General features: G+C 37.4%; 1 protein-coding gene across 1 annotated transcript; it reads left to right on the top strand.

The window, feature by feature from the left end:
* The first annotated feature begins 111 nt into the window (after window positions 1–111).
* Window positions 112–17,196, top strand: hpse (heparanase). The gene is made up of 12 exons (XM_066710846.1): window positions 112–693; window positions 1,382–1,527; window positions 3,870–3,998; window positions 4,483–4,656; window positions 5,143–5,314; window positions 5,895–5,942; window positions 8,160–8,253; window positions 8,998–9,104; window positions 11,885–11,999; window positions 13,946–14,073; window positions 15,478–15,621; window positions 16,252–17,196. The coding sequence occupies exons 1-12, from the start codon at window positions 491–493 to the stop codon at window positions 16,409–16,411; spliced, it is 1,620 nt and encodes a 539-aa protein (XP_066566943.1). The 5' UTR covers window positions 112–490; the 3' UTR covers window positions 16,412–17,196.
* The last annotated feature ends 1,306 nt before the right edge of the window (window positions 17,197–18,502 follow it).

Raw genomic sequence — 18,502 nt, 5'->3', positions numbered from 1 at the left:
GTACGTAGCCCATACTCAACACAACGCCTTTTACCGGATTAAATACCATGGTGTACAGACCACTTAATTGAACATAAATTCCAAAATAGAAAAGAGGCGGAGTCTAATTGGTACCTGCTGCCTCAACACAATCAATTCTGCAACCTTTATGTAACTATACACTACACATTGTGTGTGTGTGTAACTTGTTCAATGCAGGTAAGCTGAATGCCGCTCACATGATGTCGGGACGGTCAGAGCAAACGGCAGACTGGAAAATACCTCTATGACTAGCACTAGTATATCTGCTTCCTCGCTTCTTCTGTTTCATTTAGCAATGTTGACGTAGCGTGTAGTTGCTTTAAGGAAATGGCGAGGCTGCGCTTTTGGACGAGACCGTCTGATCATAATTCACGAAGAACATCTTAAAAAGAAAGATCACTGTATCCCATTAAGCCGGATTTGTCGATAGAAAGCGCATTGGGAACAAACGTGTGGCGGCTGTAGTAACATGCGGACAGGGGCAGCCTTCGCCCTCCTCTTGCTGGGACTGTGTTGCCGTGCAGACGCCGGCTCTGAGCGCCCCCAGCCCGCAGGAGCTGCCTTTATCGCCGCAGATCTGCTGCAGGCTGTCGGCACCGTGAACCAGGGCTTCCTGTCTGTGGCGATAGATGCCAGCTTAGTTGCAGAAGAGAAATATGTGTATCTTTTGGGGTGAGTATTAAAAGAAGCCTAAAACAAAGTCGATTGCATTCCTTTGAAATAGGAGTGTCTGTAAACCAGTAAGACCTGCTCTTATTAATTTGTATGTATTTGTTGCCTTTTATTGTTTTACAGACCCCAAAATGGGCATATTTTAATACATATATTTAGCTTTATTCATCTTCGTTTTGTTTGTAACTTGTTCTGTAGGTTGATTTAATGAGACACTTCTAAAAAGCAGAAGTCGAAACTTGGTTTTGCTATTTGTTTCTGGTTTCTTTAAAGTTTGTGTTTAAGTCGTGGGTATTAACAAGTGCTTTTATAACAATTGTTTCTTATATACACAAAATGCTCTCAGGGAAAACAACATGTCTCACAGCTCCAGTACTGGGAAGAAAAGTGTTACTACAGTTCCTTCTTAGAACTGTGCTTATCTGCAGAAACGAATCATATTTTTAATATAATCAATTTTCAGTACTTGTGTTAAGTAGGGAGTTTTAAAAAACATTGAAACTCATTGAAAACTTGTTATTCTTGGTCTGTTCTTTCAGACATCTTCATGTGCATTTAACTAATAGTAGCCTATGCAGTGAAGGCATCCAGAGCAATGTGATTCAGTGAGAAACTAAATTATAGGTCATTGAATTTCCCTGAATGCTAAATGTATGCACTTTAATACATTCTCTTTTTACGGCACTAGCTCCCAGAAGCTTAGAACCCTCTCGAAAGCCCTGTCCCCTGGGTTTTTGAGATTTGGTGGAACAAAGGCAGACTTCATGATCTTTGCCCCTCGAAATGACTCCGTAACACAAAGGGATTTCCTGAGAGACTCTGCATTTCAGCCAGGTAAAGTCCTAACGTATGCTGGTCACACAAACAATCCTGTGTCATATGTGTTTCTCACCCACCCAGATTTTGGGAAACAAATAGCCATCCCTTATTTCCTACTACAATAAGGCACAATAATGAGATCTGACAATGATAATTCCATATAAAAGTTTTCTCATCAGGGATTTGGTAGTAAAATACATCACCTGCTTTTTATATCCACTGTAGGCTCCCAGTTTCAAACCAGTGAAAGTCAGGTTTAGACAGAACTCAGATGACAATTCTTGTTTTATTCACTAGACAGCAGCTATTCTACTTGTGTAGATAAAATGTTTCTTAATGTTAGCACGGTCAGTCATTTTGTTAATATTAACCAACACAACATATTAGAGGACAGGGAGAGAAAGGTCCACCTATATAGAAAGATGACATACATTAAACTAAGAGAGAACTTTAGTAATGAAGATACATTTTTAGGTCCAGATGTTTTCTCTCTTTCTGGATTGGCACACTTCTAAACACATTTAAGACTGAAGATTCATTATGTATGTATGTATGTATGTAGACACACACATGTATATTTGCCTCATACCTTTGATATTTACATGGTTCACAGATGGGCTGATGGGTAAATGAATAGCATTTGGCGGGGGTCAGCACTAGGTATGTTATGACCATAGTATTGCCTCCCTGGATATACAGTGAGGGGAAAAAAGTATTTGATCCCCTGCTGATTTTGTACGTTTGCCCACTGACAAAGAAATGATCAGTCTATAATTTTAATGGTAGGTGTATTTTAATGGTGAGAGACAGAATAACAACAAAAAAAATCCAGAAAAATGCATTTAAAAAAAGTTATAAATTGATTTGCATGTTAATGAGGGAAATAAGTATTTGACCCCTTCGTCTTAGTACTTGGTGGCAAAACCCTTGTTGGCAATCACAGAGGTCAGACGTTTCTTGTAGTTGGCCACCAGGTTTGCACACATCTCAGGAGGGATTTTGTCCCACTCCTCTTTGCAGATCCTCTCCAAGTCATTAAGGTTTCGAGGCTGACGTTTGGCAACTCGAACCTTCAGCTCCCTCCACAGATTTTCTATGGGATTAAGGTCTAGAGACTGGCTAGGCCACTCCAGGACCTTAATGTGCTTCTTCTTGAGCCACTCCTTTGTTGCCTTGGCTGTGTGTTTTGGGTCATTGTCATGCTGGAATACCCATCCACGACCCATTTTCAATGCCCTGGCTGAGGGAAGGAGGTTCTCACCCAAGATTTGATGGTACATGGCCCCGTCCATCGTCCCTTTGATGCGGTGCAGTTGTCCTGTCCCCTTAGCAGAAAAACACCCCCAAAGCATAATGTTTCCACCTCCATGTTTGACGGTGGGGATGGTGTTCTTGGGGTCATTCCTCCTCCTCCAAACACGGCGAGTTGAGTCGATGCCAAAGAGCTCGATTTTGGTCTCATCTGACCACAACAATTTCACCCAGTTCTCCTCTGAATCATTCAGATGTTCATTGGCAAACTTCAGACGGGCCTGTACATTTGCTTTCTTGAGCAGGGGGACCTTGCGGGCGCTGCAGGATTTCAGTCCTTCACGGCGTAGTGTGTTACCAATTGTTTTCTTGGTGACTATGGTCCCAGCTGCCTTGAGATCATTAACAAGATCCTCCCGTGTAGTTCTGGGCTGATTCCTCACCGTTCTCATGATCATTGAAACTCCACGAGGTGAGATCTTGCATGGAGCCCCAGACCGAGGGAGACTGACAGTTATTTTGTGTTTCTTCCATTTGCGAATAATCGCACCAACTGTTGTCACCTTCTCACCAAGCTGCTTGGCGATGGTCTTGTAGCCCATTCCAGCCTTGTGTAGGTCTACAATCTTGTCCCTGACATCCTTGGACAGCTCTTTGGTCTTGGCCATGGTGGAGAGTTTGACATCTGATTGATTGATTGCTTCTGTGGACAGGTGTCTTTTATACAGGTAACGAGCTGAGATTAGGAGCACTCCCTTTAAGAGAGTGCTCCTAATCTCATTTTATAAAAGACACCTGGGAGCCAGAAATCTTGCTGATTGATAGGGGATCAAATACTTATTTCCCTCATTAACATGCAAATCAATTTATAACGTTTTTGAAATGCGTTTTTCTGGATTTTTTTGTTGTTATTCTGTCTCTCACTGTTAAAATACACCTACCATTAAAATTATAGACTGATCATTTCTTTGTCAGTGGGCAAACGTACAAAATCAGCAGGGGATCAAATACTTTTTTCCCTCACTGTATATAACATTTATACTTGTGGTGGGGGGGTATCTAGGAGTATTCTCTATGCCTTGAATTGCTAAATATTTTGGTTTTAGGAAATGTTTGCAAAAGACACGACCTTCCATTAATCCTTGAGGAGACTCTACATTCTGAATGGGCTCGTCAGGAGACTCGGTTCCTGAAGGAGGAAGTTGAGTGTGTGTACAGCAAAATCAAGTTTTCAGGTAAATTGAAGCGAGTCTTTTGGGACATTCTGAATTTAACACTGTGCACTTGCATGTATGTGGGTCAGTAAGTCAAATGGCAATAATAACAACTGACTTTTGGCTCAAGGCCTAAAAAGTATCATAATGTTAATGCTCAGATTAAAAGAACAGACTTGGGTGTCCTTATTATTCTACTGTGTGGAAACAATTACATTGTCAGTTGGCCCATAATCCAAACTCAGACCATATAGCACCATAGACAGAAAGAAAAACATTCAAGCAGATATTATTTTGTTTAACATAGTATTATCTTTTATATAATTATGCTATATTTCATGAAGGATCTCTGTGTCATGTAACATCTTTAAACAATTTAAACAATGCCAAAAATCCCTGGTTTGAAGGAATTCAACATATGAACAGTATATTTTATCTTTCTAGGGGGAATTGATTAAATTTGTGTTATTTAACATCTAACTTGTATACAATGTCATCTGAACAGAATCGTCTGTGGACATGCTGTACAATTTTGCCAGCTGCTCCGGATTCCATCTCATCTTTGGGCTCAATGCCTTGCTGAGAACAGAGGGGAATTCCTGGGACAGCAAGAATGCAGAGAAGCTACTGAGCTACTGTGAATCACAGCAGTACAACATGTCTTGGGAACTGGGAAATGGTGCGTAATGAAAAGTTTTTTTGTTTTTGTTTTTCTTCCGCATCTCCATCATGTTCTATAGATTTTGACAGTTTCTTAAATAATACAGTGCAATCTGTTAATGAGCAACCCCTCTGACTTTAGTCTGTCACCAGTATATTTCCAACAGAACTAAGGATATTCAATCAAATCAATACCTTTTCTTTCAAATTGTGCAGGTTTGTTTTGCCATCAGGCTTGCAGGAGCTCTTTTGTGAGTGTCGAAGGAGCTAGGTCATGGGTTAATCATTGTGGCCAAGATCTACGTCATTTTGTGTGTGTTTGTATAAATATTTGGAAGATGTTCTATTCATTCTCATTTACTTTTTTCATGATTACTTCGCAGTTTGAAACAACAGTTTCTTTGTGGGGAAACAGGTTTTGTTGGATAAGGCATTAGAACTGGCATTCATGAACAGGAAGTGACTTTGCACCCTGCTTTTGTTAATTGCTGACTTCCTGCTTCAGAGCCTAACAGCTTTGAGAAGAAAGCTGGGATCCGGGTTGATGGGTACCAGCTAGGAAAGGACTTCATTCATCTTCGTGAGATCCTCAGAAAGTCCAAGTTATTTAAATATTGTGGCCTGTACGGCCCTGATGTAGGCCAACCCCGAGAACACACACAGAAATTACTGGAAGGGTAACTATCTAATTTCTTTACTGTGTTGGAGTATTAATGAGAGCTTTTAGAGCAAGCTGTAAATACTTAAGCATGTTCCCTGATCAGTTTTATGAGCAGCCTGTTGCTCTACACAGAATGTGAGTTGCAAATTTGGTATATACAGAAATAATTATGCTGGGGAAGAAAGTAGGTTTTGGTGTCATGTGAGGGCTATATTGGCTACATACATGTTTTTTTTCCTCTTCATGTAGTACATTAAATCACATATTGACATTAAGTCACAGTCAGTCTCAATAAGTCACAGTTACTTACAAATGCACATGAACAGTACTGGCACAGTTGTAGTTGCTTTAAAACATAATCATGGCTTCTCTTTGCTTTTAAAATGTAACTATTTTGTTTTTCTTCTGAATCACTTAACCAGACCACAATCAACATAAGACCCAAATGTGTATTATTTTAGGAATGTGTTTCTGTATTGCATCCACAATTATTACAAATATTTAAATCACATTGAGTGGATATTAGGAAAATACCAACTAAAATGATTCCACTTGTATTAAAATATTATCCTCATTACTTGTGTTTTTGCTGAAAGGTTTTTGAAGACTGGCAGGAATGTCATAGATGCATGCACATGGCACCAGTAAGTTATTTACTTTCCTGCAGTTCTGTACTTTTAATGTTAATCATTACGTTTATACAAAATCTGGATTGAGTTGATATTATAATGTAATTAAATAAAAACTTGTGATTTGTACTCTTGAGTGCTGGAAGAGTAAATGTATCAGGACTAGTCTCTGAGGGTACAGTTATTGAACTGAGCTGAGAAGTGTTACAAAAGATTTACCACATTCAGTAGTTGTGAAATGATGTCAGTTATCTTCCAAATTAAATTGAGATTATTATTGTGTTGTTCATCTAATTGTTCATTTTGTCTATCATATTTCTCACCCTGAAAGAGTACCAATAATAAAACCATTAATAATACATTAGGTTAATAATAATTTTGGTTAAAATAAGTCCATGCCGTTCTGTATATAGGCCAACATCAGAGGTTTTACCTGTAAACTGTTGAGTACTGACTAGATGACAAATCAATTAAAATAAATGAAATCTATTTTTTTCCTCCAGTGAGAAAAGCTTGACTTTATGGGGGAAACTAAACAAAGATGTCTGTGATTTGACCTTCTGTATTCATACCCTTGATGTGGTGTAATAAAAAGTAGTAAGAAAATACAGGGGCACACTCAGTATTTTTCAATACAAATGAAATATATTGGGATCAAAGCATCAGCTGCTGTCACAGTAGTTGCACTGTTCTAATTATATCTGATTGGTTAGTTTAGGAGTGTTTTATTTTCCTGTTTTGTTTTTCTTTCATGTTAATATAACTAATTTCTTCCACAAATGCAATCAGAGTCCAGAGTTAGGCATCAACAAGTTTTTATTACAAAGGCCCTCAGAGAGCCAGGATAGCACACAGAGGGCAAGCCTCAAATATGCCAGGCTAACTGAATTTAAACCATCATTTGACATATATTAATACACATAGTTGAGCAGCAACAACTCCATGGGAGCATTGAGAAAATGCAGATTTTAACATGATTTCATACTTCTGCTTTTGATCACCCTGAGTTTATTATTGGGTCACTATAGAAGTAATTCTGTTTCCAGGACAGACGTTAGCCTTGCTGACGCAACTGCGGTCTTATATATTTAAGAACAGATGAGCAGGCTGCCTGCTAAGACCATGGAAAGGTGTCTGTTTTGGAGTAAATGTGTAATTTGGTCTGCTTGTATTTTGGGATTGTACTGTCTGTAAAGCACACGAGTGACCAGGTCGCAGGGGTCTTGGTAAAGTTCCACTAACAGTAGACACTGTCGGTGCTTGATATGGATAGGGAATAGTAGTGTATAGCACAATTAAACTTATTTCTGATTATAGGTTTGAATTTTCATTCTATGACACAAACATAAGAGATACTACATCAGGAGACTATTGTGTGCTGGTTGTGGTGGGAGAAAAAACTGCTAGTATCTGTCAGTTACACCTAGATTTAAATGTAAATAAATTATATAATTTGTATGGACTTTTTCCTTCCAAGCTTGGCTTTTTATACTGTTGTCATCCTGGAAATAAATGGCCTTCATCAGCTATTGCATATCTGCCATGTTGCATCAAACAAAACCCCGGTCATATAGACACATATTGTTGTTTTTAAAATGATAAACTGATTTCCCCTTCTATGTATTTTATTGGATGTGGTGTTAGTGTTCATATTTGAATTGGTCAATATGGTGTAAGTACTGCATACTTTTAGTCTGCTGCTACATGTTATTTTTTCTTCATACAGTAACCTTTAACTTAGGAGCCAGTTTAATGCTTTTACAGCCTTCAGTCTTTCACATAATCTATTTAAGGCAGTGCACCAAAATACATATTATGAAAGTGCACTTGCTGTATAGAGGCTGATAACCGGGCCCACAAAAATGTTGGTTTAATTTTTAGCACAAAATACACAAAGGGGATCAGTTATCAATACAACACTGCCATTGTGACCTTTTTGCGAACTGTACAGTATTGTATATGGTGTGTACAGTTGTAGGGCGTGATCATAAATCAACTGCTTATTCAAAAGTTTGTAATTCAGGGACAGTCAAAGTAGGTAGTAGGTCAAGTAGCAGCGAGTTCAAATGCAAGTGATTCACAGGATTGGTGTTGTGTTTCCTTCCAGAATTAGCTTTGTTCCCAGTCTGACCTGGATGTTGCCATAAGGTATATTGCTTTTTTGTTGGTGGTTCTTTATTAAATCAAAGCAGCTGAATAATGCCTGTTTTCTTTCTGCTTTTGTTTGTATAGCTATTATGTCAATGGAAGAGATGCATCACTGTCTGACTTCCTTGATCCTGAAGTGCTGGACACTCTGTCGTCTAAAACAACTGAAGTCCTTCAGGTAACAAAGTAACCTACATAAGGAAGTGAAAGATTACATGACCTAAGTATTCACAGCACACTCCTCAGATTTCCAAGGAGTTTGCTTTATTTACTCAGTGTGTCAGCTCACAGAAAAATTAAGTTGTGCCGAATATTATCTGTAATAAATCGCTTGAAGGGTGAGTTGGAAAATTGGTGTGCATGTCACAAATTAATCCACTCTATTCCTAAAACCTGTCTGAGTAGGGGTTTATTTGCTGCAACCAATGCACAGCCTATACTATACAGAAGAACATTGTAACCTGGATATGAATTTTAAAAAAAAAGTGTAAAATAGACATTGGGCCCAGTTTATTCTGTGGGATAATTCCCCATGTAATTTGTTTAGTTTGAGGAGGGCAAATTGCCCATAGATTGCCCAGTGTTGTTGGGGAATTCATGGGAAGAGTGGTAGAATGGTACTACAGTTCTAGAAGAATAGCTGGAAAATACCAGTACCAGTGCTCTCATTCACCTCTGTGCTCCCAAATGATGGCTTATTAAAAAAAATACCTTAACATTCCTTTATAACAGGAGAGCCCCTGAGAGACTTTTCGTGTGGAAACAAATTATTTTATCAAGTCACTTCAAGTCATCTTCCCCTGGAGGAAAGTTTAAATATCTGTCTTGTTTTAACATTGGCGTTCTTAACGTTCCTGTAATCACGGTGATGCCTTCATGCAAATTGACGTTTCTTGAGTAGTAACGCTGCCTCTGCTGTCAGATTGTTTCAGAGTCTTCCCCTGGGAAGAAAGTCTGGCTGGGAGAGACCAGCTCAGCTTATGGAGGAGGAGCCCCGGGACTTTCGGACACCTATGCTGCTGGATTCATGTATGTAATGTGAAGTCGCCTCAGTGGGGTGTCTTTAAGGGCGGTGGGGTTACAGAGAATATAAACTTCACATTGTATCACAATGCCATTCTAAAGAATGTGTGTTACTGTGATAAACTGCTGAGGAATCAGTAAATCTGTTGTTTCATGTTTTAAGAAGAATCAAACATCAGCCTAAACAACATTCATATTATTCATATTAAATTGTGTTATATTATTAATATTAAATTCTGATTATGGTGTAACTTATGGGTCTGTAACCCGGATTCCCCACAGGGTGTTACGCCACTGTCTGAGCATCGGTTTCTTTTGGCTGAACTTTGTCACACAACAGAACCCCGTAGCTCACCAGATGTCTGTCCTCCCTGTGATGCAATAGCTCTGCTGTTACAGTGGACCAACTAGGGCAAAACTAGTAGATGGCTTCAGAGGAAGTGTTAGCTGCCTACATCCCTCCCATATTAAGGACATGACTTGTAGCAGTGAGCCAATTTGATGAATAATTGAGGATTAAAAATTGGGAGTGTACAGAGAAAACAATGGCAGATTCCATATGAGAAACAAAACCTAGATATAGTAGTCACTTTAAAAACTCCATCTGCAAACCCCCAATGGGATTGACTTAACCTTCTGGAATCACTTGGTTCCCTTAATAATAAAATTAAAATGTTCTCCAATACCATGAGTCTCAACTTTTTTTTTGTTGTTGTTTACAATATTTTTTATTTTGAATTCGTTACTTATGGCGCTAATTTGAGCCCATACATATGCGTCATGTTTTGTTCTTGGCTAAAATATTGTATCTGGTTCTGTGTCTCCATCTAGTGGTCAGAATAAATAGTTATTAATTTTGCAAGTCCATTGCCAAGTTTGTTACATCAGTTTGGTTAACTGAACAGTATTTCTTAAATGTTAATTATAACAAAGAAACACTACAGTTTTATCTTATTAGTGTTAAGCTAATGTAGCATCTGTTTGCTTTATTGTGTTTTTGTATCTCTTTTTTTATTAAAAAATGAATAGTGAGATCCTGATGTTTCACTGGATACTTTCTCATGAATCTCTCCTCATTACGTCACACAGGGCGAGAAGAACACCGCTTTTAAGCCCATTTTCCTGAAAAAAAACATCTTACATAGAGGAGCATCAATGATTACATTGTTTTAGAAGGATGAGGTTAAAAAAAACAATTCAGTTCAATTCAAATCTTGATCTTAACTTATTTTTTACCGGTGTACATGCTTTCACACACACCAAAACTATAACCTGGGTTGCCAAAAAGTGGGTCATAACCCAGGTTGGTGTGCTAGTTTAAAATAAGCTTAACTTTAGGCATGCCCTCTTGCCCTCTAATGCACAGTGTCTTGCCACCATTTGACACTTCCTTAAGACCCATACATTTAGATTACACCTATAAAATATTCTCATCTTTTCTTGTACATTTTATTTATTTTAATACATAATTCTTGTTTTTGTTAATGTGATCTTATAACCTTTACAATATTAATTGGAACATTGTATGTTAGTGATAGTTAAACTACGTAAGTGGCCTCGGATAAAGGTGTCTGCTACATGATAATAATAATAAATTGTGGTTCCCTGCTCACTGTATGTGAAGTAATGTCTTCAGTGGCAGGGTAATACAATTGTATAATATTGTTCAGTTGACCTTCAAAGGTAATAAACATCCTGCTGTGTAAAAGTGACACAGATACCCATGTGTAAGAACTAAACCTGTAAATGTAAATGGTACCATGAAGATTCAGGTTAAATGTGATTTATTTCACAGTATACATGTACACTGGATGCAGCAAGACAAAGTTTGTAGAGTCTTGATTGACTCCTGCCTGTTACCATTACCACCCCTCTTCCAAGGTAGCCCATGGCAGTTGCTCATAAACATACAAAGTGACAATGGAGCTCTCACCCACTTTCTCACATCCCATGCGAACACCTCTGGCTAATAACAGCTATATATCCCTCAACGGTGTTTGCCTCAATCACCCTTCCCCGAAACAGATTAGACAGACTGTTGCTTTGTTATCTTTATCAATAGCTTTTGGTGTTCTATTGATACCGCACATTCAGAGTGTATCTTTGACCACTTTGTCTGTAAACCAGGTCACCATTCAACAGTATTTGAGGAGACTGGATGTGTCACAAACTGTTAGTTGTGGTCCATGACCATTAGCAAGGCCTGCATTCAGGGCATTGTCATACATAAACCCTTTAAAACTTCTATAAACTGAAATAAGTAATTCACTAAGCTGAATTGATTTGTCGTGGATATATTTCAGCATTTTGCCATTTCTTTGCCTGATGAATTGAAACAGGTAATTGCATTTGACATGATTAAAAAAACATTGCAGTACCTTTATTTAACCAAAAGGCAGTGGATTTAGACATTACTAAATGCAAGATGCTTGATCCATATAGCCACACATACAGTTAGGTCCATACATATTTGGACAGTGACACAGTTGTCATCATTTTGGCTCTGTATGCCACCACAATGGATTTGAAAATAAAAAAGGGTCTAGCAAGGCCCTTTGGAATTTAGGGAACTAAGTTAAAGGAGAGAAGTCTGTTTCTTGTAACAAGCCAGGTAGCATAGAATTTCCCATAGAAAAGTACATTCTAACAAACAATATCTTACATTTGCCTTCTTATCTCTCTCAGCACATACCTGCAAACTGGGGAATTTTACTAGTGGGAAATTCCTCCACTTTCAGAAGGTTTAATTCCTTACACCTGACAGTTGTGTTCAATGCTTCCCACAGGTGGTTAGATAAACTGGGACTGGCGGCCAAACTTGGCATAGATGTTGTGATCAGACAGGTCCTAGTTGGATCAGGCTCCTACCAGTTGGTGGATTCCAATTTTGACCCTCTCCCTGTAAGTACCTTTGTTGTTATGCCAGAATGCAGAAGAAAATTGTATTAGGGATGCACCGAAATTAAGATTCTTGGCCGAAGCCGTAACCGAATATAATGAAACACTTGGCAAAAGGACGAATACCGAATGCAGTTTTTAGCATTTTTTTCCATTTATTTTGCCAATTTTTTCATCATTGTATAAATTAAATAGTCTAAATGTGCTTTTTACTATTTTGTCTTGCTTTTCAAAGACAAAATCAATTACAAAACTACAATTTAAAAATATTTATTTAACACTGAACATTTTTTTTAACATTCCAGCAGATATTGTACCAACAAAGCACAATATAACTTAAAATAAATAAATAAATTCGTAAAATAAAAATATTTTTATTTGGCCATCTTTGAGCCCCCCCCTTCTTGAATAGCCTATATTAGGCCTATAACTGACTGAGGGTGCATGAATGTGTGGTGAACATGTTAAAATGTGGCAATTATTCAGGTAATTAATCAATCACTATAACAAAAGCTAATTGCACACCTGTGTAGACTAGACAGGTGTGTATGAGGGAAAAGGATCTGGATAGAAAAAACATGCTCCCACACAATTTCTACTTGCAAGTGTTATAAGGTCTTCGATCAAAACATTGCATTCTATTGAATTATAACACTTGGTAGTAGAGTGCGGGAGCATCGTTTTCAAATTAATCAATCACATATAAAATAAAATGCCGGCTTATGGCGATCTGTATAAACACTAACACATGAGAAGGGGTATTCATAGAGTCACGGTTTGTGGTTGGGTACAAAATATATAATCTCTAGGAATGATGACAGACAGTAATGTTCTTTCCATTGGTCAATACCACACGCCAGCAAAGACACAATGTAAACGAACCGCACGTTTCTCTTCAGCAGCATCTCTGCTACGCAGCAAAAAATGCACGTCTCTCTCACAAATCGTTTCCCCATAAATTAATACATTGTAATTGATGCAATTGATGAATACTTATCTAACACAACAACTTTGTTAAATAAATATCAATGTAAAAATACATTATTAGAAGCCGTATGGAAATGGCATAATAACAGTAGTCCTGTCAACTCTCACGCATCGTGTCAGACTCTTGTATTATTGTCCCGACGTTATCACGACTTTTTAGTCTCAATTTAAAATGAACTATAAAGGTTGTGACTATTTGTTTTATAAAGGATTATTTTGCAATTACAGCTGTAATTGACCAAACAATATGTGTTTCTTTTTCATTTTTTTTATACATTTTCATTCAATTGCCAGTTTAGCAATGTGAGCTGCAATGAAAATGTCTTAACATTAGCGTCCTTGTGGCAATGTTTTCCGGTCACAACAGCGAAATACAAAATGACCTATCTATCTAGCTAATTTATACAATTTACTTGACTTTTCCTCTCCAAACCACACTCAGACTGCCGCTCTGTGTTCGGAAACACAACTGTGTGCTCGAGTTACAGCGAATACAGAATAAACAGCAATAGCTGGCTGCTATTCGATCGCGTCATCAAAAACGTCATTGTTCGGTAAAATTTATTCGGTCTTTTCACTTATTCAGCCGAAAGTGCTTTTTTTACTATTTTCAGCCGAATAATTTCAGTTGCCGAACATTCGGTGCATCCCTAAATTGTATTATAGGTGCTAGTTGGCAATGGTATTGCCAACACATTAATTACAGCTGAACAGCACTTTAAATATGTATTAATAGCATGTCATTACATATCTCCTACTGATTGTCACTAAGCATTCTGGCCATCCCACTGTTACATTTCCACACTATTGCCTTGTGAATGATGCTCTGAACTTGTGAAAGAGTAAGCTCTTCTCAATCATTAATGTGCACATAATCTACATTAACAACGGGAATGCTGAAAAAATCACTTCTCTTGAAAGGTTTTGAACAAATTTTTAACTGATACATTTGATTTGTGCAGGACTACTGGCTGTCTCTGCTGTATAAGAAGCTAGTTGGTCCTGAGGTGCTTAATGTCAAGGTTTACACCAGTCTGGGAGTGGCAAACAGACTGCTCCGTGTGTACCTGCATTGCAGCAACAGAAACGGGTAATGTACCCATAATGTCAAAGAGTGTTTTTCACAGGATTTATTTCAATGTTGGGGTCATTGATAATTATACAGGAATTGGGACTAAACTGAAAAACGACACACAGAATTAGAAGGGAAAAACTGGAATTGACCCCAGTATTTTATTTTGTTTTCAATTGTAATTCTTTTGCAAGAGCATTTCACTCCTGGCTTAAACCTCCATTGCTTTTCAATAGCAATATCAAGTTCCCCTGCTCCATTGCAATATAGAAAAATGAAAGCATGTTGCTTGTGCCTTGAGATCCATATAGATTAGATAATATCACCCTACCCTACTACTATCTGTGGGTGAGAAAGAAGAACCTGACTAACATTAATTAGGTCAAAACCTCAAGAAGTCATTCACCCTAACCCACTGAATAGAATATAAGTAATTATGAAATATCTAACTGATTAATCTAATGCTTCATTATAGAATAATGAGGGACAATAATGGCTGACCTACAGTGCATTTTGTTTCAGGATGTCTTAAAACAACTCATTAATATGATAAAAACTCTAACAGTGAGTTAGTATCTCTCTTAAAGAAATGTATACAATCAACATTCAGGGTAATGTAAGTAGATGGATTATGAACTGGTTGATGTATAGGAAACCGAGGGTGTCGATTAGAGGAGTTGCTTCTAACTGGAGTGAGTTTGTTAGTGGAGTTCCACAGGTAATGTTCAGACTGTACAATGCACTAGTTAGAGCTCATCTGGATACTGTGGACAGTTCTGGGCTCCACACTTCAAGAAAGATATCGCTGCTCTAGAGGCAGTTCAGAGGAGAGCAACCAGACTTATTCCAGGTCTGAAGGGAATGTCCTACTGAGAGACTGAGGGACCTGTTCATCCTGGAACAGAGGAGACTACGTGGGGACTTGATCCAAGTCTTCAAAATCATGAAGGGAATCGACCACATCAAACCAGAGGAGCTTTTCCAGATCAGCAGGGACACACACACCCGGGGACACAAATGGAAATTGGGCTTCAAGGCATTCAAGACAGAAAACAGGAGACGCTTCTTCACACAGAGAGTTGTCACAATCTGGAACAAACTCCCCAGCGATGTGGTTGAAGCCGAACATTTGGGAACATTTAAAAATGGACTAGATAGGATCCTTGGATCACTTAGTTATTGATGAACACCAGACAAGAACAATAGGTCGAATGGCCTCCTCTCATTTGTAAACTTTCTTATGTTCTAAGTGATGAACACATAAAATGTAGAATAATGTGTATCTGAGTATTTTTTTCTCCTTTAGATATTTGCAAAGACTAATGGTTCTGTGCTATGGAAAATCTCTAATTCAGTAGTTTTGTGGGACAAAAAGTTTTTGGGAAAAACACAGTAATTAATTTGCCGTTTGCTGTGTTTTAGCCAAGCATTCAGGAGCGGAGCTGTCACCCTGTTTGCCTTGAACTTAAACAAGCAAACTGCAACGATCCATCTCCCTCATCAACTCTCCAACAAGACCGTGGATCTCTTCCTTCTGCAGCCTGGGAAAGGTGGACTGCACTCAAAGTGGGTGTGAATGTGTTCTTAATTTCAATCTTTTGTTTAGACAAAATATTAGAGGGCAGCCTTCTAAACAGAGTTTGTACCACAGTCTGTAACTCTTTTGTGTGTGTGTGGCTCTGGTGTCTTGTGTTGTGTCTTATGTTGAGAAACACTCAAGTTTATTTCCTCCTGTCAAAAGCTGATAGTACTAGAGTTTTTACGTGTTTAAATAGGGACTCACCCATCAGGAATTAGCTTCCAAACCTACTGTTAGAAAGATGCTATAGCAGAGGCAGAAAATCTTCAACCCTGGCAGTCATATGCTCCCAGTTGCTGAGACAGTGTTGGTATGTTGGTACCAGAGTACAGCTTCAGCACTGAGTGAGGATCTGACAATGTCCACAGACAGTATGCACATATTTTTAGTCGGTAACAAAAGCAGGCACTGAATGTCTTTAAAATAAGTTATTATGTTTTTAACATAAATTAAGATGCTTTCAGAACAGAGATTATTTTTTTGGGAGGCTACAGAAAGTCAAATCCCTCTAGACATGTCTGGACCTGATCAATATGCCATGAGGAATCAAATGAGCAACCCAGGCTAAATGTTCTCCACTCATTTGTAGTTTTTCTTCTATTCCTATTGTCTTTAAGGTCTGTCCAGCTGAATGGGGAAGTCTTGGAAATGGTGGATGACAGAACGTTGCCAGTCCTTCAGGGAAGCCCAATGCCTGCGGGCACTCCACTCAAGCTCCCTGCTCTCTCTTTTGCTTTTTATGTGATAAAAGATGCCCGTGTTCCGGCTTGCAGATGAAGCTGTGATTCTATGCTGCATAGATCGAGCCAAGACTTATTAAAATGAGCAGCCTCGATAAGAGAGAGCGCAACTGTACCAAAACCCTAAGTACAAAATGGAGCAATTGCAAATGCATATCCAGTACTTGAGGCTTACACATCACGCCGGTCCAGGTGTACTGTATAATTCAAGGCTGATATGTGTACCCTAGAGAAATTACTTCTGTCTGGGAAAATCCCACTGTTTTGTAGGGCTGCTCATTTCCGTGTCACTGGACTCTGACAAAAAACAACGGGTGCACAACAATATCTTGCCACTGTGGCTTATGTCCCCTTGTTTCTTTCAGGAGTATGTTTGAACTAGTTTATTTGTAACAACTGTGCTCCACTATGGTTGTTAAATGTTTGCGACATATACACACTGGGTTCTTGTGGGTTAAGAACTCCACTTTTAAGAATAGTTAAAGATAATAGTCGTTTCAGGAATATATATACTAGTCTGCTTATAAAGGAAAATGGACATTTTAGTGTGTCTGTTTATGTTTAAATATATATATATATATAATTCAGACAGCCTTTTATTAACTTTATTTAACTTATTTGTTGCCAGTAAATAAAACTATAGGAAAAGTGTGAAATAGTTTTACATTAGCAGTGTACAATACTTCATAACTGATATAATAAATTAAAAGAATGTAGGAGGCTGCCTCAGTAAACAGTACAAAAAGAAAACGTAAATTATTAAAGGTATTTGAAGTACATCAGGAATAAAAGAAGATAATTGGTTAAAATCTGCAAAATTATATATATATATATTTCTCTCTCTCTCTCTATATATATATATATATATATATATATATACGTATATATACATATATATACGTATATATATAATATACGTATATATGTATATATATGTGTGTATATATATATATATATATATATATATATATATATATATAGAGAGAGAGAGAGAGAGAGAGAGAAATATATATATAATTTTGCAGATTTTAACCAATTATCTTCTTTTATTCCTGATATATATATATATATATATATATATATATATACACACACACAATATTTGTATAAATGTATATTAAAAGAGTTTAACTATAATATCTAGTACAATTTGAAACCAAATTATAGTTCAGAAGAATGTCTCCGCTATGATTTGGAAATTGTTTTTACAAAGTTGTCTCATCAGTTTGTCTGAAGCACTTTACAGTTCTTAGCAATGCAATTTCAATGACAGACACAAAGCTGTTACAACTTTTTGTTTAGTAATACTTCAGGGAGCATTGTTAATGCACAGAGCCTCAATTGTGCCCAATGTATTTTTATAATGAGTTTTATAATTAAGTACAATTTGTTTACAGTCTTTGTGAATAAATGTTATGATTGATATGTATTAGAACTGGCTTAGTCTCCTTTTTGTTCCTTTGATTGTCCCCAAATGTTCAGCCTTACCTTTTGTACCTTTGGTACCTTTTCCAAATAATTGAATACTTGTTCAGGTATCTCTGGAGAAGCTGATTATACAAATAACTTATCTTATAGTTTACCTGTTGGTTCCCTTAGCATGCTTAGTGAAAGGGGAAAGTAAAATACTGAACATGGTGTACAGTGGTCCTGCTGAGACAAAAATACAAATAACAAAGCAACAGCTTCACTTTCTGCATACAAATTGGTTTAATTGAACTTGTCTGACTTTGTTTACTACAGCACTGTGAAGGATAAAATTGTTCAGAAAGTTAACCATTTTACCAAGTAGCATCTATCCCTTATGCTTAGTCTTATTGTGGTAATTTCATGATCAGTATTTGCTAGAAAAAGGTTTGGACATTGCCTCAGAAGTGTCTAATGATTAATAAAATCAAAGAGATTCCCTTTCAAATAGTCTATAAATATTATCCTGACAAACATATATATATATATATATATATATATATATATATATATATATATATATATAAACTGTCCTTGTGTGATTTGTATTCACAAACTGTTTTGCACTTGTTCTGGCTTTGCACTTACTCGTGCAGATTTATTATTGACTATAATTGTTCTGACTGGGAAAATGTCCTTTTTGGTTTCACAAAATACAGTT

The sequence above is a fragment of the Amia ocellicauda genome, chromosome 8, assembly GCF_036373705.1.
Source record: "Amia ocellicauda isolate fAmiCal2 chromosome 8, fAmiCal2.hap1, whole genome shotgun sequence".
Lineage (NCBI taxonomy): Eukaryota > Metazoa > Chordata > Actinopteri > Amiiformes > Amiidae > Amia > Amia ocellicauda.
The sequence above is the reverse complement of the archived record's forward strand: the minus strand, read 5'-3'. Positions and strand labels throughout refer to the sequence as shown.

Coding starts and splice junctions, on each gene's coding strand:
- hpse (XM_066710846.1), top strand. CDS start 491: ATGCGGACAGGGGCAGCCTTCGCCCTCCTCTTGCTGGGACTGTGTTGC. Junction 5,943..8,159: donor GATGCATGCACATGGCACCA/GTAAGTTATTTA, acceptor TTGTTTGTATAG/CTATTATGTCAATGGAAGAG. Junction 8,254..8,997: donor AAACAACTGAAGTCCTTCAG/GTAACAAAGTAA, acceptor CTCTGCTGTCAG/ATTGTTTCAGAGTCTTCCCC.